The 27,618-nt window shown below is 36.6% G+C and overlaps 1 protein-coding gene and 1 long non-coding RNA gene across 2 annotated transcripts in view; one reads left to right on the plus strand and one right to left on the minus strand.

The window, feature by feature from the left end:
* The window catches only part of LOC140146057 (uncharacterized), a 273,862-nt gene that overhangs the window by 189,360 nt on the left and 56,884 nt on the right, over positions 1-27,618 (plus strand). The window lies entirely within an intron of this gene.
* Positions 25,669-27,618, minus strand: part of LOC140146053 (pyrophosphatase PpaX-like) — a 30,966-nt gene continuing 29,016 nt past the window's right edge. The window contains 3 exon segments of the mRNA XM_072167799.1: positions 25,669-25,797; positions 26,300-26,452; positions 26,455-26,753. Of these exon segments, the coding sequence (XP_072023900.1) occupies positions 25,691-25,797; positions 26,300-26,452; positions 26,455-26,753 (559 nt within the window). The 3' untranslated portion in view covers positions 25,669-25,690.

Here is a 27,618-nt window from a genome sequence, read left to right on the forward strand (position 1 = left end):
AATTATGGTATTCGGGGAAAAACACTCGAATGGACCAAGGCATTTTTAACACAACGGAAACAACACGTTGTTGTGGACGGTCAGTGCTCGGATTGGGTAGACGTTAAATCTAGTGTCCCACAGGGCACAGTTACTGGTCCACTGGACTTCCTCATTTTTATTAATGATTGCCCCAGAACTTAACATCTTCTGTGAAATTATTCGCAGATGACTGCGTTGTTTATAGAAAAATTAGCGGATCTGAGGATGCCGATATGTTACAAAAAGATTTGAACACGCTCTCTGCCTGGCAGTCTAAATGGCAAATGAAATTTAATGCCAAAAAATGCTTTGTCCTCAAAATTACACATGCAAGAAAGCAATTAGAGTACAAATACACCTTAAACAATACTTCATTAGCAGAAGTTAGCGAGTACCCATACCTGGGGGTAGCATTAAACTCAAAGCTAACTTGGAACTCACACATTAATAATACAGCAGCAAAGGCAAATAGAACTCTGGGATTTATTAAGAGGAACCTGTATTCATGTTCTAGACAAATAAAAAATCTAGCTTACAAATCTCTCATCCGTCCAGGGATGGAGTATTGTGGATCCGTGTGGGACCCACATACACAGGAACTCATACAAAAGCTCGAAGCTGTGCAGAACCGGGCAGCAAGATTTGTAATGGCAGATTACGAACGGTACAGCAGTGTGAAGAAAGAAGAGCTGGAGTGGGAGCCTCTTGAAGATCGGAGGAAGACAACAAGAATTTCAGTCTTCCAGCAAGCTCTGATGGGTCACCTCGCCATTCCAATGCATAATATCCTGCGCCCCGTCCAACGCGCCTCACGACATAGTAGATTCACACAATTACCAGCATCAAAAAACTGTTTAAAATTCTCATTCATGAACCGCACAATTAAGGACTGGAACAACCTACCATACCAAATCACAGACATAGAAGACAAGGACAAGTTTAAATCATCAGTCAAACAGCACATCAAAGATAAAGAAAGCAAGAAATAAGCAACCAAAGCATCTGCAGATTAGCACCACCCTGCTCGCGTGACCCCTTCCCAGGGGCGTTGGGCAGTAACTAATCCAGATCCAGATCCAGAAAACGAATTAGTAAAGAAAAAAGGGCGGAAAATGTGAAAAAATTGGACTATACATCAAATTGTGTTGCTTTTGGGGCGGTAGCGCCTATAAATCCTTTTTTTTTTTTTTCTCTTCACTTTTTCAAACGACAGTAAAAAACAATTGGGGCAACCTTTTCGGGCTGTTGAGGAAGGGATTTTCTTCAGCCCCCGGGGAAGGGGCGGCCACGGTACGCCACTGGATTTCATTTAGGTGTAAGTTGGGTGTAATAAAAAAATATTTGAAAAATTTAATGGATTTCATATTTCTTTTTTTATATAACCTAAATTGTTCCCTAATCCAAAAAGCACAACCCTAGTGCCTTAGCCTAATCTTAAACTGAACCCATCCTAAATTTGAAAAAATAATCCGTATCCCAAAATGCTAATATAACTCAAATGCTAAACTCTATCCCTTAACCCAGGCATGGATACGCGTGGTGTCAGTCGCCCGCCCCCCCTCTCCAAAAAAAAAAAAAAAAAAAGGGTGAAAGGAGTGAAGGGAAAAGAGAAGAGAAAATGTTAAATTGCACATAATTGAGCAGGCCCATGCCTAAAAAGTCAGTCGTACAGTCAGGTTGTTAGTAGGCCTGCGATTATCATGCCGGCAGTGCTTGAAGGTGGGCCTTCGACCAAAAGAATGTGAAAATTACTGCGGGCGCGTAACATTTTGTCACCAAAGTCATTACCAAGACTGACTCAATGGTGACTTCACGCTTTACCTGTAATTGCAAGCCCGAAGTCTTAGGGTTAGGATTAGGATTAGTGTTAGGGCTAGGGTTATAATTAGGATTAGTGTTAGGGTTATAATTAGGGTGGGTTAGGATTAGGGTTATAATAAGGGTTGGTTTGGATTAGGGTTAGGGTTATACTTTTGCGCATGGTATCAGATTTATTCCAAAGTCTTATGATAAAGTGTCACATATGGCTTCAATTGAGCTTTATTTCACCAATTTTTAGCTTTTTCAATCTAACATTATACAAGAAAAATGGTGTCAAAATGGTCCACCAAATGGCTTTATTGGCATTGGGCCTTCAATCATTTTGCAACAGTTTTTCACTTCTACATCCCGTATGTGTGGACAAACAAGTTACTTCTGTATTTGGACACCTAACACTTCCCTAGGTTTTTAAAAAGCAATAATGTCTCTACAACAATAGTGAAACCTTTTCTACAAATAGATTCAATTGGGCCTTCATTTCACCCACAATTGTAGGCTTTTGTAGGCTTTTTCAAACTAAAATGAAAATCACAATTGTAGGCTTTTTCAAACTAAAATGAAAATATAAAAAATGGCTTTGAAGCACCATCAATGTTGCACTTAAAAGAAGCCACACCCTGACTGCTCTAGATCCGACACTGCCTGAAGCTAAACATACACTACAAGATTCCTGGCGACGGAGTACCTCTGCTGCAATGTTACTTCGCGGCTACTACCGCTGCTACTACCGAGTACCCAATCCCTTTGTGGCCGACGTTGGTACTACACCAAAGTACCAGCGTCGGCCACCATACTGTAGATACCCCAGTAGCAAAGTACTTACATCGATACTCCGCCATGCGTCACCTAAGAGTCAACTGCGATGTACCGAGTAGGTGACTTATAGTAGGGATGACCAATGAACCATCAACTTGATTAGAACACTCCCATAGACATGCAGGGAGCTCAACTGTGCACTGCTTGCACATACATTTCTAAATTGATCTCATTTTTTTTTTTCAATATTTTTCTGTAAAATTTGGGGAAGTTACTGCCAATTATATTTTGTAACTATCTTGCAAATTACAGCAACATAACTTATTTTGTTTTTCTGTAAGTGCGAGTCAAAATTGGTCCATCGCCACAGTGCGCTTAATTGCCAGTGGCTGAGTTTAGCACTGCTCAAGAATGGCACAAAATATTCAAATCAGTAAGATCAGGTGAAAAACGTAGCCTACTGAGCTGTAATTTGGCAGAGTTGCCAGTAATACCTCTATCATACCCTCTGTAAAAAGGTTAAAAAATTGAACAAGTAGATCTCGAGTTACAAATTAAATCACCAGCTTCCCTTTGGAATTTTTATATTCCTTTCAAATCATGTTAAGAAGACACCTTTCTGAACATAAATGTGAAGTTTCGTGCTCATTCGATGTATTGTTCACCTGATCTTAACCCTAAACGTTTTCTTATATTTAGGCCTATAACATCTACAACTTGCTGCTGGCTATACCTTGTTTAGGACTTTCAAAAGAAGTACCTGAATGTGCAACCATAACTGTTTCAAAATAGCCCGCGATAGTCATGCAGGTAACTCCGAGGTCAAGCATTGAATTGGTTTGAACAAAGATACTCATAATGTATTGAGTGCTACTTTGGGTTGAATGAGGAATACTACAGGAATACACATGAGCATGATGAGGATAATCTCTATTGTTGTGAATGAGTCAATGACCTTCAAAACTTAAGATTTTGTTTACATACACCTACTAATTGGTCATATTAAACCCAATAACATTGAAATTCTTGGTTGTGAAAAAAAAGTTCACCTACTTAGTGCAATTTTGATTTTGTGCCATATCGGCTATCTTGGATGATTTTTGGCAAATGTCCTCTAAATGCATGATTTCAATGCCTTGGTTTGAAAAAATAAGTTATGCCAGTGACTAGTTAAGTGCCATTTCATAAGAAACCCCTTTGATACTTTCACAATATGCTTGTTTCATGTTTGCAAATATGTTAAAATAAAGAAATATATAAAGGTAAATATATGCTTATGCCAATTTTGCTCCCAACTGCTATTTTTGGACCTTGTCATTTTATTTCGTTCCAATGACCGGTCAGAATGGGAAACTTTGATAATTCATAATTCGAAAAGTTTTTGACCGATTTTGACCATTTAACCACCAAAATACTTCTGTTGATTAGTTCTACTCAGAAAACAATCTTTTGTAGCAATAGGGTCAACATGAAATTTTGATGGTTATCCCTACTTATAGGCAGACCATGGTCGGGGGTACTTTGATGGCCCTTCAGCGGAAGTACCTGCACAGTAACCGCATCCATGGTGTACCCATGTGTCAGCAGTGAAGTAGCAGTGAAGGTACTCACCCGCGAGGTACTCCGTCGCCAAAATCCTTCGATTTAGGGGTTCATTCATATATTTTCATGACTAAACGGTTGTTTATGCCCGAGGGGCCGCTTGCGGCCCGAGGGCATAAACAACCGTTTAGTCATGAAAATATATGAATGAACCCCGTTCATACATACCAGAACATTTTGTGATTCTTATTTCATCAAAATAATAACAAAATATAACAAGGAACATCATAAAAACGATGAATTTCCTTCGTTTTCATTACCCCGAGATCGCACATCCGGGCCACCGGGCATAAACGCTGTTTATGCCCGGCTCTCGACCAATCACGCGCGCCGTTATATAGCGAGTATGTATGAACGTAAAGTTCATTGACTTCAAGGCGCTCGCGCCTATGATACAACTACGCGGCCGACTACGCGTTCAACAAGGTTTGCACACGAACGCGTTGAAGTGGAATTATTAATTTATGATGGATGCAATAATGCTTGTTGCACAATGCAGTTTTTCCGTACGCCGGCGACAGTGTTATATTATAATCCCGTCGTTTTTCTTTTGTTTTCCGTTTTGTTCTGTCAAGAAAATAACACTTTAATTTGTTAATACCAAATTACCATCATCATTGTTATGTTAATAATGTTTTAGCATGTTCTTAGACCGATGTTATGTGAAGATTTTTCTGTTTTAAATTGCCTTGTTCCAAAACCTGAAGATTGTTATTTATTTTCTTGTGCTTTGATTTTTGTATCGGTTTTATGTTTGTTTGATTGTTTACTTGGTTGGTTAGTTAGCCGTTTGCTTGGCTGGTTGCTCAGCTTGGTTGTTTTCATTTGTAATTGTTATCTTATTTAATTAATTATTTAGTAAGTTTATTATTTTTCAGAAATGTTTAGAAAACATTGGAATCATGTATTTTATTGACATGTTCATATGTTTTTTATTCATTAAATCATAATTTGCTTTAGTTATTTACTCATTTATTTATTACCTATTTATTTATTTATTTATTTACTTATTTATTTATGTAGGCCTACTTATCAATTTACTTTTTCTCTACTTATTTCACTATTCATTTTTTATTTAGTTGTTTATATACTTATTTATTATCTTCACTTATTTATTTACTTACTCATTTAGATATTTATTTATTTATTTAGTTGCTTATTTAATTACTTGGTTATTTTCTTATTTCCTTGTTTATTTACTTACTCATTTAGTTATTATTTACCTAATTATTTACTTATTTATATGATTAGTTGTTTACCAATCTCCTTATTTATTTATTTATTTACTTCAAGTTGGGTAATTATGTATTTAATAACTAATTTGTTTACCCATTGCCTTATTTATTTACTTACTCCTTTAGTTAGTTGTTTACTTACTTATTTACTTATTTATTTACTCATTTACTAATAGGCCTAGGCCTACTTAACTTATCCGCTTAAAAATGCCCCAAAACAAATAAGAAACATAAATCAAGAACACATTAATCAATATAAATCAATATGGCAACAAAAACAAATAAGAAATGGCAACCTGCTTGCCTCATTTTCTTGCCAGAGTACCCACGTCGGTACTCAGCTGCATATTACCTGGCAGGTGAGTACCAGTGTCGGTACTCGGAGTACCTTCAAAGTACCTACGCCACGAGGTATTCGCGAGTTGCAGCCGGCTTGCTGGGCCACAAGGGTCTGGTGGCCGACGTGGGTACTCGAGAGTAGCAGCGCTGCTACTCTCATGAGAATCCCGTAGTGTAAACTAGACCAATCCTAAATTCTAAACCGTAATTCATACATAATATCCTACACTTGATCCTTAACTTTAAAAAATAACTCATAATCTTGACCCTCATAAGGTGCAATCATAATCCCTAAAGTTAATTAAGTTCGGATTTCATAATGACAAGACTAAAGAAGAAACTGATCAAGCTGGCTGTCACAGCTACAACAGAGAGAAACTAATACAGCAAACTTACTATTAAAGCCATATTATAACATTTGCTGAGGGGACGCCCTCACTGAATTTTTCAAATTCTTTTTTTTACAAGATTAAATTGTACTTTAAAAACCAATATACGCTGCAAAAATCAAGACTCTAGGTGCTGTAGTTTTGTCAAAATCTGAGATTTTAAATAAAATGCCGGAACCGGCGTTTTATTATTACGATGGAATTATATTTAGTCGAACGCATACACGATGTTCATAACACACAGTACGTACACGGCGTGCGGGACGGTGATATACACAACAAATTTCGTACCATAACATGACCGAAGGAGTGGTACATATTGTCGACATGTGCGCTGGTAGTAAATTCCAATTTTCTTTGCTTTGCCGTAGTTGTTCGGCTCAAAAATAAAATGGGATATATCTGACAGTAAAAGCTAACATTTTATATGGCAAAGAAATGCTAATCTATTTTGTTTGGAAATGTTATAATATGGCTTTAATTGTCACCCGTAAGTGGTATACTTTAAAAACAAATCTAGCTTTAACTTCCAAATAGCTGAGTTCACTGCATATACATGTACACGTAGACAAAGATAAATAGCACAAACTTACTGACTTCCACTGGGATAGTAGAGTGAATCAACTTTGAGTCCGAGTGATATATTCCACATACATGTGTACACTTAACTATATAATAAATTATACACACTATAAGTACAAAATGTCAGTTGGAATCAGCTAGGATGTGTTATTGCGTTTCCTCTGTTTTTATATTATGCCTGCATGACCTGTCGTAGTGTCACTCATAGACCAACCAATGAACATGATGAAGGTGGCACAAACAGGTGTGTAATTTGCTTCACGTCACTTGTGTTTGTAAATGTAACGGGAATGCCCCTTTGGTGCGTTTATATTCAATCCACTCATGCATGGATAAAAGAGTCAAGTTCAATTCAACTCAGTTGCCATAGAATGGCTTACACACACATTTGGACTACTATTGAATATTACACACTGCACTTATTGTACAATTTTTGTCCACTGCTTTGCATTGGCAACAGGAAAGCATCTGGCTCCTTTCCAACTTTGCATTGTGCTAAATAAGTGGCAACTCTGAAGTGAGAGCATTCATCACAATGGCCTGATATTGGGCTGCTATTGAACCCATTCTGAGGCTGCTACAGCTTTATTTCATTAGGTAACAGTTGAGGGGGGGGTATGATGACTATATGGCTATGTACAGTGTGGGCCAAAAACAACTTTACCCAATTTAAAAGGTTCATATCTCAAAATTGAAAAGTCTGCTTCAAATTGTTTTAACATTATTCGTTAAGAACATCTAAGAGTATTTGGTGAAAAAACTATTCAAAAATGTATTAAAATAAAAATGTGACGCTAGTTTTAAATCAAAGGGTCAAAATTAACTTGGTCCACTCGAAGGCCTACTGGCTGTCGCGTCGCATCACTTGCAATAGCGAGTTAGAGAATGAGAACCACTCAGCATACGCACACATTTGTTCAGCAATTTTATATAACACAATCAAATAAATCAAACATAATGATTTAAGTGTCAAGCTACGGTATTTCGTCATGATATGCAGCTTTTATGCTGGAAAGATAATTCTCTTATTATTATGCGTAAAACAAATGCACAAAGGCCCGGTTTAAAATTCAAAAATTGCGACCAGGTGAAACCTTTGTAATTGTGTTATTGACTGTTATGCTAATTGTTGGTCAATGATTTTAAGTTCGAGTACATGACAAGTATAGGGATTAAAATCGATTGTATTTCGTTTATGCATGGACGTAACACAATTATCACTTTTCAAAGACAAGCCAAACGTGTTTACCAATTACATGTATGCCTAACGTATCATGCCTTACTCTTAGCAATCGGACTCATCCCATTGAATTACGTGTGGACAGATTTTTGACCCTCGGAAATAAAACAAGCATCATTTTGTTAATTTAGCTTCTTTTGCTTTCATTTCTTCATCATATACTTTTAGAAAGATATACATTTAGAGTATGTAACAATATCATGAATAGCTTTTCTACAATTCCAGCAACCACCCTCTGAAATTGGGTAAAGTTTTTTTGGCCCACACTGTATAATGCTCCCCCTGAAAGATCCCTGTTTTTGGACCATGCAGCTCCGAAAGATCCTTTAATTTTACCAAAACAGAGTGCTGAAAGGCCCTGATTTTGATAGTTTCTTTCCTTCATTCCGTCCATATGTACGTGCTTACCTCAAATGGTTGAGTATCAACGCACGGGCTATACATGCACAGTTTGCATATGCACGATCCTAGAACCTAGGATTGATTGCAGATATCATAACCGGGGATGGTCCCTTTCTCTTTTCGAATAGCTCTGACACTTAATATGCACAGGGTTTGACTCTTCCTTTACACGGGAACAACGGCTTTACGTGACTTCTGAATCACGGACGTGGCACATACACTACCTATATGATATCTGCACGTATTAAGCAGTATATGGGGGGCAAGAAGAAATTCTACAATTAAAGCCATATTATAACATTTGCTGTTGAGGACGCCCTCACTGATTTTTTAAAATTCATTTTTTACACGATTATATTGTACTTTATTAAACCAATATACCCTGCAAAAATCAAGACTCTAGGTGCTGTAGTTTTGTCAAAATCCGAGATTTTGAATAAAGCGCCGGAACCGGCGTCTTATTATTACGATGGAATTATTAGTCGAACGCATACACGATGTTCATAACACACAGTACGTACACGGCGTGTGGGACGATGATCTACACAGCAAAGGGTCGTACCATAACATGACCGAAGGAGTGGTACGTATTGGCGACATACGCGCTGGTAGTAAATTCGAATTTTCTTTGCTTTGCCGTAGTTGTTCGGCTCAAAAATAAAAGGGGATATCTGACAGTAAAAACTAACATTTTATGTCAAAGAATTGCTAATCTATTTTGTATGATAATGTTATAATATTGCTTTAACTTCTGTGATGTAACTGAACTTAATTGAAGGATTCCCAACCATATAGGATTTTTTTTTTGGGAAGAGAATTTTCACCTAATGCAAGCCCAAGGCTCGAACCCTCACCGATCGTATCTCCCGGCCGACAGCGCAACGCCTTAGCCGCTCAGCCATCTTGCCCTATAAAAGACCCCTAAATTGCTCATTCCCACATTTCTCTGAACTCTGGAGGAGCCTACCAAAAAAAATGATGTGCAAACCCCCCTCCTCGGCAACATTATAAGGTCAAAATTTGGCTCTTTCCAACTTTGCGTGAACAAAGTGGCAACTCAGAATTCAAAGCAAAGGAAAGGAATGTTACAGTCAAAGTTAATTCTATAAGACCCCACCCACTGCAATCATAATAAAACCTTAAAGCCATATTGTAACATTTGCTGAGGAGGACGCCCTCAGTGTTTTTCAAAATTGTTTTACAAAATTATTATGTACGTTATTAAACTAACATACCCACAAAAATCAAGACTCTAAATTCAAAATCTGAGATTTTGAATAAAACGCGGGAACCGTCGTTTAATTATTACAGTGGAAATATTAGTCGAACATGCATGCTCGATGTTCATAACACAGTGCGTACATGGCGTGCAGGACACTCAACACACATCAAAGTATTGTGCCGCAGCACGACCAATGGAGTGATATGCATTGACAACATCGGGGCTGTTAGTAAATTCCAATTTTCTTTGCTTTACCTTAGTTGCTCAGCTCAAAATTAAAAGTGGACATCTAACAGTAAAAGCTAGCTAAGAATTTATGGAAAGGAAATACTTATCTATTTTTTATGGAAATGTTACAACATGGCTTTAATTTATTCAAAGCATTGCACCTTAAGACGCCATTCATTCACATTTCCTTTAGATGGAAGTCATTTTTATTCATTTATTCATTTCAAATCATTTTTGTTAACACCTTCATTGCTTCAAATGAAATCCATGATGATATTGATTTCTGTCAAATTTTTATTTTGTTATTCTTTACCCAAATGCTATAATTATTAGCAATAACTGCTAGGAAGGGTTCCTGTCCTTTAACAAGATGAAGTGAAACAAACCCCATTGGCCATTTTGGTTGTTTAACATGGAATCCTATGAGGGACTTGATGTTATAAGGGAGTGTTCATAAATACTCTGGTGGGGGTTGGAAAATATAGCAGGGATCAAAAAGATTTTGGGTCCTAAAAAGTGGGGATCAAAAAAAGTTCAGTCCTTCATAGGATTGGATCAAAAAAATTTGAGGGTAAAAGTCCAGGGTAAAATATACAACAACGCATGTACATTCCAAACTAATTGCACGCTTAAGTATGTGTACTCTCAAGCTTCAAATCAACAAAATTTGCACAAGTTCCAACTTTTCAAATCCCCAACCAAATTGTTTATGAACACACCCTATTATGACTTTATGTCAAATTTGTTTCGTTGACCTAAAACACAACAAATTTGGCTTATCCATATATCTAGGTGTGTTTGTTGGGACACGTGTAAGCGTTACAAATATGCCAAAAAATCAGGTTTGAAAAAAAAAAATTCCCAATAAGACCGTACATTAAGCCTATGTCTTTAATTCCTTATGACATGTTAAGTTCATTCCTATATAAATCTTTCATTCCAAAATGAAAGGTCCCTGTTACAAAATCATTTCATTAGAACCTTAAGGGAACTGGAATGAGCGTTTCGACAGCATTTTTTGTGGGACATGACAGTACGACAGCAACTTAGGTCACTTCCGGTAATTTTTACCGGCGTGACCTCTGCTAATACGTAACGCAATGTTGAAAATCAGGTGGCAAATACGGTTTTTCAGAAAACATCAAAAAAATGGAATACATGAGTCGTTTCTCCCTTCATTTCCATATTGAGCCCATAGATAAGATATGAAACATGAGTATAAGGCAAAGAATAACGTGTAACAGTTGAATTATTGTGGAAAAATGAATGCTTTTGGTGCGCGAAGTAGCCTAAAAAATGAAAGAAAATGCATGTCACGATCACTAAAATGGTTATATCTACAGCTTTGAGGAAACGCCGGTCTAATGCTTTTCTGTTATGATAAACATTAATTAACCAGAGCTTGTATTAAAATTTCAGCGAAAATGAGCGGTGGAATAACCTAGTTGTAGGTTGAAAAGTTGAGTCCTCGTGTCGTAAGCGCACGTTGCAAGTGTCACAATGCTTCACGAAATGGATCCCAGCCGGCGCTGTCTATTATACATGTTATATTGATTAATATAGCAATTAAAAACGTCTTTTGTTATATATTTTATAAATGCAAAATACTCTACTGTATATCAAAATATTGTAGTCGTCAAAGAAGATAGTATCATCTCATTTAACTGAAGTACAAGCAGATTTGAAAAGATTGTTGTTGAGTGAGATCCTTGAACATGTTGAACGAGAAATAAGATGGCAAAAGAATACCCATTGCCAGAACAAGAGATGCAATGGCTTAGTGGACAGAGCGAAGGTGTGCAGTGCAGAAGGTTGAGAGTTTGATTCCCAAGTTATCTTATCGATGATGTGGAATTTTTCAGTTCGTTTTTCTTTTCTTTTTCCTCTCCCCTTTGTCTTTAATAATATAGGCCTAATGAATGTCAGATTGAAGGCCCACTTTTTTCATTTTTTATTTCTTGTTCATGTTTAGGCCTAATCCTACATTCGAGTTGATAAAAAAAAAAAAAAATGCATTTAAATTCAGTAGCTTTCAATATGAAATAATCAAATAAAGCATGTCAAACTTAAGTAATTTTTAAAAGTTCAAGAATATATATAGGCCTATCAAATAAAGGAACGTCAACACAGATTTTCACGATTTTTAATTGGACTAGACCCTCCCCTATCGGCAACATATTTTATGAGCTTTTATGTATACATATCAAATCATGAGATGCACGAATTTCAAACCTAATATTTTGGCATATTTGTAATTTTTACACAATGTCCAACTTACACCACAGATTACACCTAATTGGAATCAGCCAATGGGCTATTCCAGATAAAACATGCACCCCCCCTATAGAGGGCAACGGAAATCCAGATTTTTTGGTGGTCTTTGGGGCTCGGAATTCCAGCCTATTCTACTTATGCTGTTCCAAATTCCAGCCTATTTTGCCTATGCTTGGCGCAAAATTTCCAGATTTTTCCACCATTTTGTTAGTCTGAAGGCATAGAGGGTTTTGGAATTCCAGGTTTATTGTGTTTATCCTTGGTTGGATTTCCAGACTTTTTTGCCTCTGGTCAATAAAATAATCCATATTTTTGTCCATTGAGGTGCTGGAATTCCAGATGGTTTTGTTAGTAATTTGTCGGGATTTCCAGCCTTTTGTGCAAATAGATATCAGGAATTCCATTCTCTTCCAGGTTAATGCAATTTGTCATTATGTATGTGCATAATGTATGTTGGGGCGTTTTCTCCCCCACAAGTTGGTGGTACTAGTAGTTATAATCATCATGATTGACAGCCCAAGTGACCATGACAACCAACATTCTTCAGTTCTTGTTGAGTAAGCCCTAATTATTAGTAGGAAAGAAAAAGAGGGTACACCAACTTGACGGAAAACAAGTCGCAGGGTGGCGAACCCCTCCCCTGCTCAGTTGACAGATATGTTGTGACAAAATTTACAATTTGCATCTCCCTTTTGGCCTATTTTAGACCAAATTGCCGCGCTTTGCGCGCAATCTTGGTAAAGCCATTTGAGTGAGTAGATCTGCGACAATCATGTTGCCTTGCCCACAGGACCATCAAAAGGTAAATCCGGCCATATACCAGGTATATGATATACACATTTAGGCTATTCCAGTTGAAAGACATACACCCTGTATGGAAGACATTACTTTAGTCTCTCACACAGGGGGTGTAGATTCCAAATGAAGTCACCCCCAAGAAAATGGTTGCCCTGAAAATAAGCTGTTTCTTTACTCAATTAATGAGAGTTTCATTGAGTAAAGAAACAGTTTAAAGCAAGTGCACAGAAAGCAAGCACACTTCGCGAGGGGTTTATTTTTGCGGATTTCGCGAATGGAGTTCCATCCACGAAATTAACACCTCGCGAATATATATAATAATGTATTGCAAGTATAGGGCAAAACTAAGCATCGCGAAAATAACAATTGCAAAAATGTCTCTGTAACTCCAAATCGCGACAATAACTGTACGCGAAAATTACCACTTAAACAGTAATTTAGTACGAGCAGAGAAACTCTCTGGACTGACCTTTCACAAGTTCAACAAAAGTCAATACTATTACGTAATTGTTTGTTCATGGGACATAGTGCACACACACTTCATCCATGCAGTACAAAGTGTTATCTGTTTCCAAATTTCCTGTGTGCTTTATTTTAGCAGATTTGGGTAGCTACCGTATTAATAAACTGAGGGAAAATATTATTCTGTGTATTAAAAACAAATCAACCCATCGTGGCTTGGGGTTTTAATAACAGGTTTAATTTCCGGAATTGATTGATTTTCAATGATGGATACAAATTTTAAGTTTAGCATCAGTTTTTGTTAATATTTTGTTAAGTATTATAAAATGTTGCAAATTAAAAAAAAATTAATAGTATCAAAGGCTACGAAAAAACCCTTCTCTACGGGGCCAACCGACCCGGAATTTGTGTTTTTGAGAATTAAAAAAAACAAACATTTATTTTGCTTAAATCATAGAAAATATGTTGGTATTAAAAAATTCTTCAGATTTTGGTGATATTTTAGGGTAATTTCAAGATAGCCTCTCTCTAAAAATACAAGTACAAAAAACACCCGACCCTATACTTGAAGTTGAAAGGTCCGCCCGTAGAATAGGGTGGGTTTTTCTTTTTTGTCGCCAAAAATACAATAAATAACATGACACCATAAAACAGAAATTTTGACAATAATAGTTTTTTTCTGATCATTTTAATGTAAATTTTGACCAAAGTATCAGCAAATTATGATATAGCTAGATTACACATAAATATAAAATTTGAAAGAGGGACTCTAAATATACATTTAAAAATCCAAAAGCATAAATCAAGAAGTGCATATTACCGGTATTACTATTATTAAAAATGATTTATATTAAATGATGCTCCCCGTCTAAAAAATCCGGACATTGAGTTTTTTTTACATGTTTTGCATTTGGAAAATGTTCCATTACAAACCAAATGTCAGACGAATTCGTCTCTATGGATTGTCTGAGTTGATAACATCTGAGGGATAGGCCTATATGAATCCAATATCGTACTAGCTAAAACTACTGTTCTTTGAAATCGAAATACATGTGAAGATGAGCTCATCTTCTCTGATGTTATGCAAAATATGGTAATATCAAATATCATCCATTTTATTGTTTTATTATTCACGGGATGTGATTAATTAGCATATTATAAATTTGATGAGGAATTTAAATATTTATATGCCATTGGGTTTTGTGTATAGGGGATGGAGGAAAAAACTTTGATTGATAATGTCATTAAAATATTAAGATACCCTGCATCTCGTTTCTACTACTCATTATAATTATCATTAAAGTTTTGCTTTTGTAAAGCCTACAATGTTCTAGCACATCTAAAATTCTCCTGCATGCTGAGTGAACATAAAAAGGTTGAATAACACATGGAGATTAAAAAACGTAAGTAAACAAAATCAAACGAAACTGGTAATTTGCACAACCTAAACCACAGAGCAGTACATGTATTAAACAGAACAAGATCTTGTTCATGGTTGTTTGTTTAACCATGGATATTAATTATGCTCTTCAAACACATTTTAAAAGGTTCCATGACTTGGCAAACAAGGTTATACACACTTGTGTTTATAATACATGCAGTCTTCACAGTCACTCCAGGCTGTTTTGGATCGGGGGGGGTCTGCTTGATCAGCAAAAGAGATATTTCTCCCATCTTCTGGTATTACAGTAAAGCTATCATTTGCTGCATATTTTGCTCAAATTTGCACTTCTTACATGATTGTAATTGCCCAATGCTATCTGAAATACCATGTAAAGGACTAAGCCTCCAAAGTAAAATTTAGAGGTTTTATAATAAAACTGGGATCCCCAAAGCTCCACAGTTAAGCGGCTAAGTCGGTTTTTACTTTTTACCTCATTATTTTCGCTTAGTTAAAACTGAGACTAGTAAACCTGAGACTGTTGGTTTACTAGTCTCAGGTTAAAATGATCAGAAGACCCCCTTGACAGTAGACTATGCCATAGTCGAAATAAAAAAAAAATATGTTATTATTAGTCATGATGAACCCATTTCGTTGAATACAAAATTATACTGATGTTTATTAAAATTAAAGTATTCAATAGTAAAATGGTCATAAAGAGTTAAAAATATCAGATAATTAGTGACAATAAAAGTAACTGAATGCAACATTATCTTGCATAATTATAATGACTGACTTTAATACTGAACAATTCTGATTTTGGAAGTACCAGTTTATTGATAGCGAACCCCGAAAATCCTGGAAGCTAACAGAGGGAGTGCGGTGACTGAAAAGATCAGATACAGATGTGAAAATCTATCAGTTGCACACAAATCAATATAAATCAGAGTTTTAAGCAGTATCAGACTTTTTATTGTACGTACAATATTGTATGTACAATATGTACGTTATTTAATCTATTGCCATTCTATTTCCAGTACTGTTTTAAGTTCTAAGAATGTTTGATGACGTAAAATCGATAATATATTTCTGCTAGGTATTGTATGTAACATATTATCGATTTTTCGTCATCAAACATTCGTTAGAACTTAAACATTACTGGAAATAGAATGGCAATAGATTAAATAACGTACATATTATACATACAATATTGTACGTACAATACTCGGAGTCTGAAGCGCGCTTTATGCTTTAAATGTAATGGCCCGAGTATGCAAAATGGGCAAGTGGACTACGGAGAAGTCTACCTTGACAGATAAAGTGTTACTAGTACCGTAGCAGTAATATTATGTAATCATAGTAAATTTTGACAAAAAAGAAGAACAAAATTAAAATTTTACCAAAATCGTACATTATGTCTTTTATAATCTCCAAAATAGGAAAGATAAATGGTCTATGGTAAAACCAAATTTATCGAACGTAATCAAAACAATAAAATTATTATTTGGCCAAAACAACAACAACAACTCTGTCCCTGCCCTTTGAGGGATTCTGATTTTCGCCAGCTAAGAGCTGGCTATCTAATTCGGAGATCGTCTTTGTTTGCTAAAGAGATTACGGGGTACTAGCATTGGTTTGAATTACTTTGCGGAACTTTTTATGGTGAAAATATATATGTAAGACCTGTTATTCGATTTGTAAGAAAAAGAAAGTATGCTTTGCCGTTTTAACGAATGAAAACGAGTGAGAATTTCAAAAGTTATGGTTTGAAGGAAATATAACATTAAAAGTTATATATATGCCAGGCCTATAATAGTTTCCACAGCATATCAACGAAAGAAAATGATAGTATCCTTGTTATCAGGCGTTCTTAGATTTACATTTGCAGACCTCCTGGAGATCAACACAGCATGAGATGTGAGTGTATTGATAATAACATGATTAAAACCTTTATGGACCTAAAAGTCAAAGTAAAAATATCCTATATCCTGTATCGTTTTATGGATAAAAATGACTCAAAATGTCATTTATGAAATAATTGATATCTTAAACATCAGTTTTGTCTTTTCAACAGGAAAAATTCGATGTAAATTCAAGGCCTATTTTTGATATGGGTACAATTGATATACATGTAGGCCTATTGAACAATATCAGTCTTTATACATTTTATAATGTGCTATGTATAAATTGCGAATTAATATATAAATTAATATAAAATTAATGTGCATGTATAAGGCAAGTAGGATGGCAGTTTTTAGCCAATTACCGGTAACTAAAAACTGCAGTGTATTTCTTTATATTAATAATGAGCTAAGGGTGGCCTAAAAGGCAGAAAAGACAAAAGACAGAACAATTTGGAGTAATTAATTAAAGAGTTGACAGGAAGTTATAGGAGTTAATGTTTGGTTTTTCTGTGTGCATGTTCTTATCATTGATGGTTTGGAGCAGGCGGCGAATGGCATGATAGAGCCGGCAGCTTGTGAAACGGCCCGGCCGTATGGCATTTTCCAAATACTCAGTTAGTTTTGGGGGTTTATTATCAAACCCCATGGTTTTAGCTTGTATTTATATTATTTATTAACATATAGGCCTATTTGTTTGTGAAATTTCAAGCGTTTTAAATTTTCAAAATAATCCCATTCAATTACACGGTTGACGATGAAAATGCAATGCGACCACCACCTGGTTTGGTGGACTGTCATCCCGGACTGTCATGGAACATGATGGGTCATAAAAAAGAGTGATCCTAAAAATGCCTTCCACCTAAACTAATTACAAGACCTCTTCTGCATTGAAGCTGGCTTCCCCTTTTAAAGGAATTTGTATCTTCTTCTTTTATTTCTTGCATAAAAGTGGAAAATTAAAGTTAACATATTGGCAATACAATTTGCTTCCTCCTCTTAATGATCAATTTTGCATTGTAGAAAAAAAAATAAAATGAAAAAGTTCTCCCCTTTTAAAGTTTTTTTCTGTCAGTGTCGTTTTTAGCTGTGGGCCTACTATGGAGTGCAGCCTGTAGTGTAGAGGTGTATCTTACTGACTTGCTTTTAATACTGACTTTCTAACTTTTATAATTTTATAATATATAGTTACCCCTTTGGCTCTAAAATCATAATTGCAAGACTCTGAATTTGTAAAGCTATGTAGACCCTACCGAATACTGGCCACTTGTCCTTTATACCGTATTTAAATAAAAGTCTCCCCTCCATAAAGTACCACGGGGCAATTCGCAAAATAATACCATAACACATGTGATATGCTGAGGAAGCCTGATTACCTTTTTAAAATAGCTGAGTGGGAGGGTTTTCAAAGAAATTTTTTTATCATGTCAGTGAAATGATGCCATTTGCCCCCACATCTCATATGCACAGTTTATCCCTTACATACCCTGTGTCTTGAATAGCTATATAGCCCAACCCTGTGGTTAAGAGGCTAGGAAATAATTCCTAATATCTCATACCCTAGTTTGTATGCCTTTATCTAATCTTGCCCCACATGACAACTTACTATTTAGCCCTTAAACCCAGCAAAGAGTCTGCTCAGTGTAGGAATTTTTTTTCCTTTTTTTTTATAAATATGTTTGCAATTGGCTTATAACCATCACATGCTGACAATGCACATAACTGATTGGTTAATCAAACTAGCAGGTCATGGTCAGGCCTAATCACAAAGTAAACATATCATCTGTAAATAAAACTATGCAGCAGGCGACTTACTTCAGAAAAGGTTCAATATAACTACATTGCATAAAACTAAGTCCATTATCTATAGTTAATTGGTCAAATGTTTATTGACTCTTGTAATAACCCATGTGTAGTAACCTGTATAATATTAGTGTTCATAAAAGCAGGACTATGAGACAAATATCCCTGACCCTGACAAAAACTAGCAAGAGCAAATGGCTGTGTAATTTGTTTACTTTAGTAATAAGGCATCTTGCATACATGTACAATTTTCATTTTATTTTATTTATTTTATTTATTTATTAGACTTTATACTTCGTAGTTTATAGCCAAATTTGTTTCCTGGAGGTGGCTTAATAAAAATTCCTTTAAAAAGGAATGGGGCGCCCAATGTGAGCTTGGTCGTGATGTATTGAATTTCATGGTGTTTAGATTTGGTATTATTATCTCATGAAACCCGGTGACACCTCATTATAGAAATCAGACCTGTTGATAGGTTGTAAGAGGGGATAGCCTTTTCCAGTCACGAATTGGGCCAGAAAGTTTTGCTACTTTGCAACGCAATAAAAACCCTAAATGCAAAATGAGATCCTGTCGGGGATCCTGTAGTGTAGGTGGCTTCGAGGTGGCTTAAAAAACTAAATGCAAAATGAGGTTTAAAAAAATATTGTTTTTCAGAGTCAAGACACAGGTATCATTATTAAGCCTCATATCACTTATTTATTGTTGAATAAGTGCAGAGTAGGTTAGATATGAATATTAAATGTTAGACCAAAGTAGCTCAAAGTATATGTACTATACACCTGATCCGTGAACTTATCTTTTTTAAAGACAAATTCTTGTTTGTGTAAAAACTGAAGCATCATAATGTGTAAAAGAATATTTGAATATTAACTGTACATCATATATAGCGATTCGTGATACCCAATCATGCTTCAGTTTATGTGGTTTAGGAAGCAGAGAATTTATTTCAATTTTATATACGCCAAAATATTTTCTGAATAATAAAAATTAACACTGAATTGATGGCGGAAATTTTATGTAAAATTTACGTAGGTCCCCACTAAAGATTACTGTTTCGTCTTTATGGGAATTTAATCTTTTAATATCTGAAAGAACTTTGGGGACCTACGTGGACTACGAATCCAGACCGTCTTACAAGAAAAATGGTAGGCTAGGCTCCCTACCTTGCAGGGCACGTGCATGCACGAAATGAATTGTGTATGTATCATAGGCCCCTCGTATTGTTTGTATGCGCCTGAGAATTCAACAATATTAATAGGCCTAATGGTAGCTCTACACATTAATGTTTTTAAGCAGATAAAATTCCAAAATACGGTACATGATGCAGTCATGTCTACAGTGGAATTCACCACGACCTTTGCAGGACTTAAACCCCATTAAAAGCTATTAAACCAAGATAACACTCATTGAAAACAGCTCAACTGATTAAATCATATCTTCTCTGGTTAAATACACGCAACATATGTTTCTGCTTTACATGTACAATGGAGCAATGAGCTGGTATTATAGTTTCAGTTGGGTGAACGATTATAAAGCGAACGCTAGAGACCATGTGGCATGTGGCTGGGGGAATTTATGTATGACGAAGAGTGGTGTGGGTCGATAGGTTCATCCCCTGCAATGGTGATCCCCAGCCCGACTTGGGTCTTCACTCTTCATTCTAGCTTGTGCGAAGATTTTGTTTTTATAGGCCTATTTGTTTAAAACAGCATCACACTCACTCCCACAGCCCACACCCCCACACACAACGCATGCGCATCACAGTATAGACATATGATATCCCTATTATCATTGATTAAATATTTTGAGCTCAAAATGTAGAAATATACACTTTGAGCTCATCTTATAATAATAGCTATAACAGGGCAAGGAAAGAACTAGGTCACTTTATTATTACTTGATTCATGTCGTATTTTATTCATAGGCTACATGTCGTATGTATACGGACGTTGAAACTTTAAAAAGTAACAGTCCCCAACGAATTTAGATATGAGCTCTTTGATGTCCACTCCCCAATCAGGGAATTCCTTTTAACAAAGGAGCACCTGCGTAGTACAAGGTACTGCGGCAAGGTTGCACTGTTCTACTTGATGTGGCTTCATGTATTTATCATGCAGCCTATTATAAATATATCTATTTCATTCAAATACAGGTATGTATTTAATATAAAAACAACATTTGAGGCTTTAGGTATTTTAGTCTCAGCTCAAACCAAAGTAAGAAAGTTTGACTTCTTATGTACCGTAAACGTTCGCCTAATGGCGCACATGGCTCCTTTGCCTTGGGGTAAATTTCATGTACAAAGAGAGAGCTACCTCCTCTAAAAATCACAACAAGAATTAAGGGTGTGTGCATGCCCTTATTTGCTGGTGGGAATTTTGTGGGAGGGCGCTTTAAGTTTGTGTCTAAAATACCAGTTATATCAAAGGGGCCCATAGCGCCATTAGGCGAACGTTCTACGGACTTCCATTGACAATACAACAATATTCGTGTTGTAAAGTAGGGTAAAAAGATCTAGGCCTCAAGAAAGAAAGAACAGGAATAAATAAAGAATAATTAAGGACATAAAGAAAGAATTTTGCCCTAATGAATTTTTAGAAAGAGCTGAAGCAAGAAACTGAGTTTCACGATACAATCCTTTTATAGTTCGAAATGTGTGCTGCCGACAGAGTATGCGTCCCTTTGTGTGGTTCAGTTCATGGACCTAAAGACCCGGTTTAACAAGAATGTTAAAATTATGTTACGCCAATCAAACATTTTTAGGCCTAATATACATTATATTATCATTGATTAATATTTTGAGCTCAAAATGTAGAAATATACACTTTGAGCTCATCTTATAATAATAGCTATAACAGGGCAAGGAAAGAACTAGGTCACTTTCAGTAGTGTACGCAGGAATTTTTCAAGGGGGTGTGATGATAAAAAATAAATAAAAAAAATGGCCGCGTAGTGGACATCGCGTCGAGCTTGCGCGACGCCAGGGGGGTGTCTGAGGGGGGATGTACCCCCCTCAGAAGTAAGAAACTTTTGCAAAATGAAGACCTAATTGAAGCGATTTGGTGGACCATTTTGGTACTATTAGCGTGTAAAATTTTAGTCTGAAAAAGTCAAAAATTCGTGAAATGACGCATGACGGTCCATGAAGCCTTTTGTGAACAAGTTTTCCTTTAATTGTAGGCCTATAAATTGTGTTAAACACAAATTGGTAAATGTCGAAAGCAGAAGCAAAAATGGCCACTTGTTTATCCACTCTGCAGGGGGGTGTCTGAGGGGATGTGCCCCTCAGAAGTTAGAAACCTTTGCAAAATGAAGACCTAATTGGAGTGATTTGGTGGACCATTTTGGTACTATTAGTGTGTAAAATTTTAGTTTCAAAAAGCCGAAAATTTGTGAAATGACGGTCCATGAAGCCTTTCGTGAACAAGTTTTCCCTTTAATTGTAGGCCTATAAATTGTGTTAAACACAAATTGGTAAATGTCAAAAGCAGAAGCAAAAATGGCCACTTGTTTATCCCCCGGGGTTTATCCACTATGCAGGGGGTGTCTGAGGGGGATGTGCCCCTAGCCGCAGTCTGTGACCCTCACGGACGCAACCTCTCTGGATAGTATACTAAATAGCAACAGAGCCCGAAAGTAGTGCTAATGTGCCCCCTGAGAATTTTGAAACTTTTGCAAAATGAAGACCTAATTGGTGCGATTTGGTGGACCATTTTGGCACTATTAGTCTGTAAAATTTTAGTTTCAAAAAGCCGAAAACGAGTGAAATGACGGTCTACTTGAGGTGAACAAGTTTTTTCCTCCTCAGATATGTTGCAAAATGAAGGTCCAATTGAAACCATTTGGTGCATAATTTTTACACTATTTCAATTCAAAATACTGTCTAAATATGCTTTATTTTAATATATTCTTTTGAAAAGCGATTAGATTTAGATTACTAAGTAAAAATCATCTGAAGTACATAAAGCTTGCGTAGACGTAGGCCTACTAGCACCATGTTTTGACAGAAAAAAAATTGCAAACGATTTTCAGATGATAACATGGTGCCATTAAATGCGGTGTAAGAGATACAGTTTTGAAAGTGTGATGATGGGGTTGACAATTTAAACTTTTAAGTACGTTGCTGGGGTGTGGGGTGTGTGGGAGGGGGAGGAGGGGGTGTAAATATGTATATCCATGGCAATTAACAATTAAAACCTTTACGCATGTACGTTGCCAGAGGTGTGATGATGGGGGGGGAGGAGTGTTGACATGTATCAACAATAAACACATTTACATATGTTGCCGGTCAATACCGGGGTATAGGGGTGAGATAATTTGTGTGGGGGTTGTTAAGTCATCTATAGGCTTATGATATTATTGTGATAGTATGTCCCCTATGCCTTGCTCATCTTCCCCCTCTCCTCCCCTCTATCTCTCTCCCTCTCTCTCTTTCTTTGCCTTTTCTTTTTCCCATTTTATTTTTTGGACAGATCCAAGGGGGGTGTTTCACACCCGTAACACCCCCCCCCCCCTGCGTACGCCAATGGTCACTTTATTATTACTTGAGTCATGTCGTATTTTATTCATAGGCTACATGTCGTATGTATACGGACGTTGAAACTTTAAAAAGTAACAGTCCCCAACGAATTTAGATATGAGCTCTTTGATGTCCACTCAATGAGGTAGAAAGGATAGAGTGCCCTGCTCGCCGAATCTGTGAAGCAGGTTTGGGTCCCGGTTTGGGTGCTGTATAGATCACAAAGTTGAACAAATCATGTATTAAAACGCATTAAATTTCCCAGTATACCATTGTCTTTATCAAAAAATTGCTGAATTATAAAGGCAAACACGCCTGAATCTGGTATTTCATCAGTGTTGCTACGCTAAACAACTCTACTACTTTACGAAATTTCGCCTTCAGTCGCAGTTCCTGTAGCGCTGCATGGCAACGGGCGAATGAACTAGATTTAGGAGCGTGCTTGCCTTTATTATTCAGCAATTTTTGATAAAAAATGGTACACAGTAAAGTTGAATATGCTAAAACAAGTAATTTATTTAATTTTATTAATCCATACATGCTAGAGTAAATTCAGTTTCCATTTTAGTTGTATTTGATGCTGATTTTGTTAGGTCCCTTCATTTCATAATGGCTTATTCAGTGTGTGATTGTCAATAAAACGGCAACGTACCAGCTCGAGCTCAGCGATCTATGTTTTTCTACGTCATTGTGTCCACTCCCCAATCAGGGAATTCCCTTTTAACAAAGGAGCACCTGCGTAGTACAAGGTACTGCGGCAAGGTTGCACTCGTTCTACTTGATGTGGCTTCATGTATTTATCATGCAGCCTATTATAAATATATCTATTTCATTCAAATACAGGTATGTATTTAATATAAAAACAACATTTGAGGCTTTAGGTATTTTAGTCTCAGCTCAAACCAAAGTAAGAAAGTTTGAATTCTTATGTACCGTAAACGTTCGCCTAATGGCGCACATGGCTCCTTTGCCTTGGGGTAAATTTCATGTACAAAGAGAGAGCTACCTCCTCTAAAAATCACAACAAGAATTAAGGGTGTGTGCATGCCCTTATTTGCTGGTGGGAATTTTGTGGGCGGGCGCTTTAAGTTTGTGTCTAAAATACCAGTTATATCAAAGGGGCCCATAGCGCCATTAGGCGAACGTTCTACGGACTTCCATTGACAATACAACAATATTCGTGTTGTAAAGTAGGGTAAAAAGATCTAGGCCTAAAGAAAGAAAGAACAGGACTAAATAAAGAATAATTAAGGACATAAAGAAAGAATTTTGCCCTAATGAATTTTTAGAAAGAGCTGAAGCAAGAAACTGAGTTTCACGATACAATCCTTTTATAGTTCGAAATGTGTGCTGCCGACAGAGTATGCGTCCCTTTGTGTGGTTCAGTTCATGGACCTAAAGACCCGGTTTAACAAGAATGTTAAAATTATGTTACGCCAATCAAACATTTTTAGGCCTAATATAGAAACTAGTAGGCCTACATACCACATATTGTTATTGAAAACCTGTAAGGAGAACAGCAACCCTTCACAAAAGAGAAGCTTAATTTTAGTGGTTACCTAGGATACCAACACCAGTGGCGTGCGCAAAGGGGACAGGGGATGTGCCCCCCCCCCCCTTTGTCAAAAAGATCGGGGAAATAATGCACCTAATCGGGGAAACTGGGAATTAGTTATTAAATTTTAAAACAGTCAGAGAAGCGAGACCCCTGTACCAGACTTTGAAAACCTGCGTACGTTACTGCCACGCCCAAACGCAGGATTTTTTGTTTGGGGGTGCTGATTTTGAAAAAGTGGACTTTTTTCCAAAGGGGGGCGATTTTGTGAAATGTGGACTTTTCCCCCAAATTTGGACCTTTTTGACCAAAAACCATAAAAAACGGATTTTTTTTTGCTCGCTACGCTCGCAAATGCTTCAATTTTGGGACTTTTTGAATTCTTTTGCAAATTTGGGGAGGTGCAGTCGCACCCCCGCCCCCCCCCCCCCTGCGTACGGGCCTGGTTACTGCCAAACACACGCCTTGGTGGTGGGCCTATATTAGGCCTATACAAGTAAAACATCATAGATGACTTGGAATAAATGCAGATAAAGCAAATATAATGTAACCTTTACAACAATAAACACCTATACACGCCTAAAATAACTCTAAAAACCCTAACATGGAATTCAAGACTTTTTGGTAGTCAATTGAAAAATTCCAACTTATTTGTGTAATTTTAGATACCCTCTATAGAGGGCGATGGAATTCCAGATTTTTTTTGGTAAGTCAATTGAAAATTCCAACTTTTTTTGATAATTTTAAAAACCCTCTATACCCCTCCATGGAATTCCAGACTTTTTTGCTAGTCAATTGAAAAATTCCAACATTTTATTTGGGTATCTTTAGAAACCCTCTATAGAGGGCAATGGAATTCCAGATTTTTTTTTGGTAAGTCAATTGAAAATTCCAACTTTTTTTTGACAATTTTTAAAAACCCTCTATACCCTCCATGGATTTCCAGATTTTACATGCACTAAACAGGGCCGGAAATCCAGGTTTCTTCCTCAAGTATGCTTTGGAATTCCAGACATTTTAGAAAAAAAACATTTTGCCCTCTATAGGGGGGGTGCATGTTTTATCTGGAATAGCCCAATAGAATCCATAGAATTAAAAGACGTGGCGTGATTGGTTGCTCTCTTTAATTTGGTCTCATCGGTCTAAAAAGTCAATCATTAACTGGAATCTTCTAAAATTAAATTCAGAGCATGGTGAATATTGTCTACGACATATGTTGCATCCCGTTCAAGAACGTCTCTGGTCGTGATGCCAGTTAGAACTCCTGAAAAATACAATGAAATGTAAATTAACTTTTACTCATATAGGGGCAATGGGGTGGGGCGAAGTGTAGTATGTTTCCCTATAAGGCTGCATAAAATTTATTTTTTGGTTCTCGTCCTATTCCGCCTCAATATCTGGGATTAGTTCTTATTTTTTTTGTATGGATTTTTTTAGATTGAAAAAAATTGAATAGATTGAGGTACACTTTATGCAAATAAATAAGTTTATTAGAGAATAAGGATCACTTTCAAGTGTTTTTATGGTACTCCAGAATCTCACACTTGAAAAAAAGAAAAAGAAAAACAAAACCTCCTTTTCTTCGAGTTCTTTTGAAAAATACCTAAAATTACCAATACCTAAAATTACCAACAATGCTAATTTTGTATCGAAGAAAAAACAAACAAATTAAAACGCCTCCCATATTAATTCATGAAATTCCTCCGGATAATAATTACCACAAAATTAATTTAATATGGCCTTCAAAATACATGTAATGTCTTTACCTATGGAACATCGTAAACCTGCATTGCATCCCAACTTCATGTCAGAAGCAGAATCTCCTATCATAATAGTGTCACCTGGGTGGACCTCTAACTCGCTGCATATCTTCTGTGCTGTATATGGGTGTGGTTTAGCCAAATGACCTTCATCATCACACACACTACCATGTCCACATGATGCTTTACATTCAGGTGGTCCAATGTCTTTTCAGTTACCCTTCTACAATCTGATGTGTTGACGGCAATAAGGTACCCCTTTGATTTGAGTACTCGCATAATGCGTTCAGCTTTCTCGCGGGGTAAACCAGCTTCTAACAACAACTGGGTAATGGAGTGACGGACTTGAGGGGCAGTTCCTTCTCCAAGAAGACCGGGTAGGAATTTGCCGGTTTCGTCGTCAAATGCCAGCAGGTCGTAGAGCTTGTCGGCTAAGTCTAGATTAGTTGCATTCTGTAATCTGTAAAACAAACAGTTGTACATAGTTTGGTGATATTGCTGCTTTGTAAAATTAGTAAAAAACATCCATACATCCTTTGGGGAGGGGGGGTTAAACATAGTCTAAATCTAACCGGGGGCATTTGCTGTCACCCAATGACCCCCTTTTTAAATAGATCTAAACATATTTTTGGATTATAAGCTCTTACCATATTACCCTTCATATCACATACCCAATTATATCACTCCTACACAAACAAAGCTGTTTATTGAAAGGAAACAGTTTGCTGTGCAATTGTAATATTTTATTTGATTGTAGTATGAATGTTTTAACAAATAAGTTGTTTGGGAAAGTATCACATGGTCTAACATAGCCTCAGACCTGTGCTAAGGCAGGATTTATTGAGAGGGCGTGCAGGGAGATAAAAAAAAGACTGATTTCAATGTTTTTACTGAAGGAGCAGAACCTTTTGTGAATTGGTCCTTCAAAAAAAAGCTGATTTTCAAAAAACAAATCATAGAAAAGAAGCAGACTTTTTTTTTTCAAATTGAATTTTTTTTTTGGGGGGGGGGGGGATTTCACCCTTCACTCCCTTCCAGTGGCTACAGCTCTGTTCTAACGTCACAAGTTCTAACCACACACACAAAACAAACTGTGGTATTAAAAGAGGTGTTGATCATAGCAGCTGAAGGGAGTATCCCATCATGCATTGCAGTGTATTTGCTTGCACCCTAGCAAATTTACACAAAAAAATAAGTGAGAGCTGTTTAAATATTGAAACCTATGAATAGTTTTGCAAGTGAAAGAGAGGAAAATCCAGTGGCATGTACATTTCTTTTGACATTGGGGGATGGTGCACCCGTGTAAGATACAGTCGACACTACCT

This window comes from Amphiura filiformis, chromosome 2 (assembly GCF_039555335.1).
Source record: "Amphiura filiformis chromosome 2, Afil_fr2py, whole genome shotgun sequence".
Taxonomy (NCBI): Eukaryota; Metazoa; Echinodermata; class Ophiuroidea; order Amphilepidida; family Amphiuridae; genus Amphiura; species Amphiura filiformis.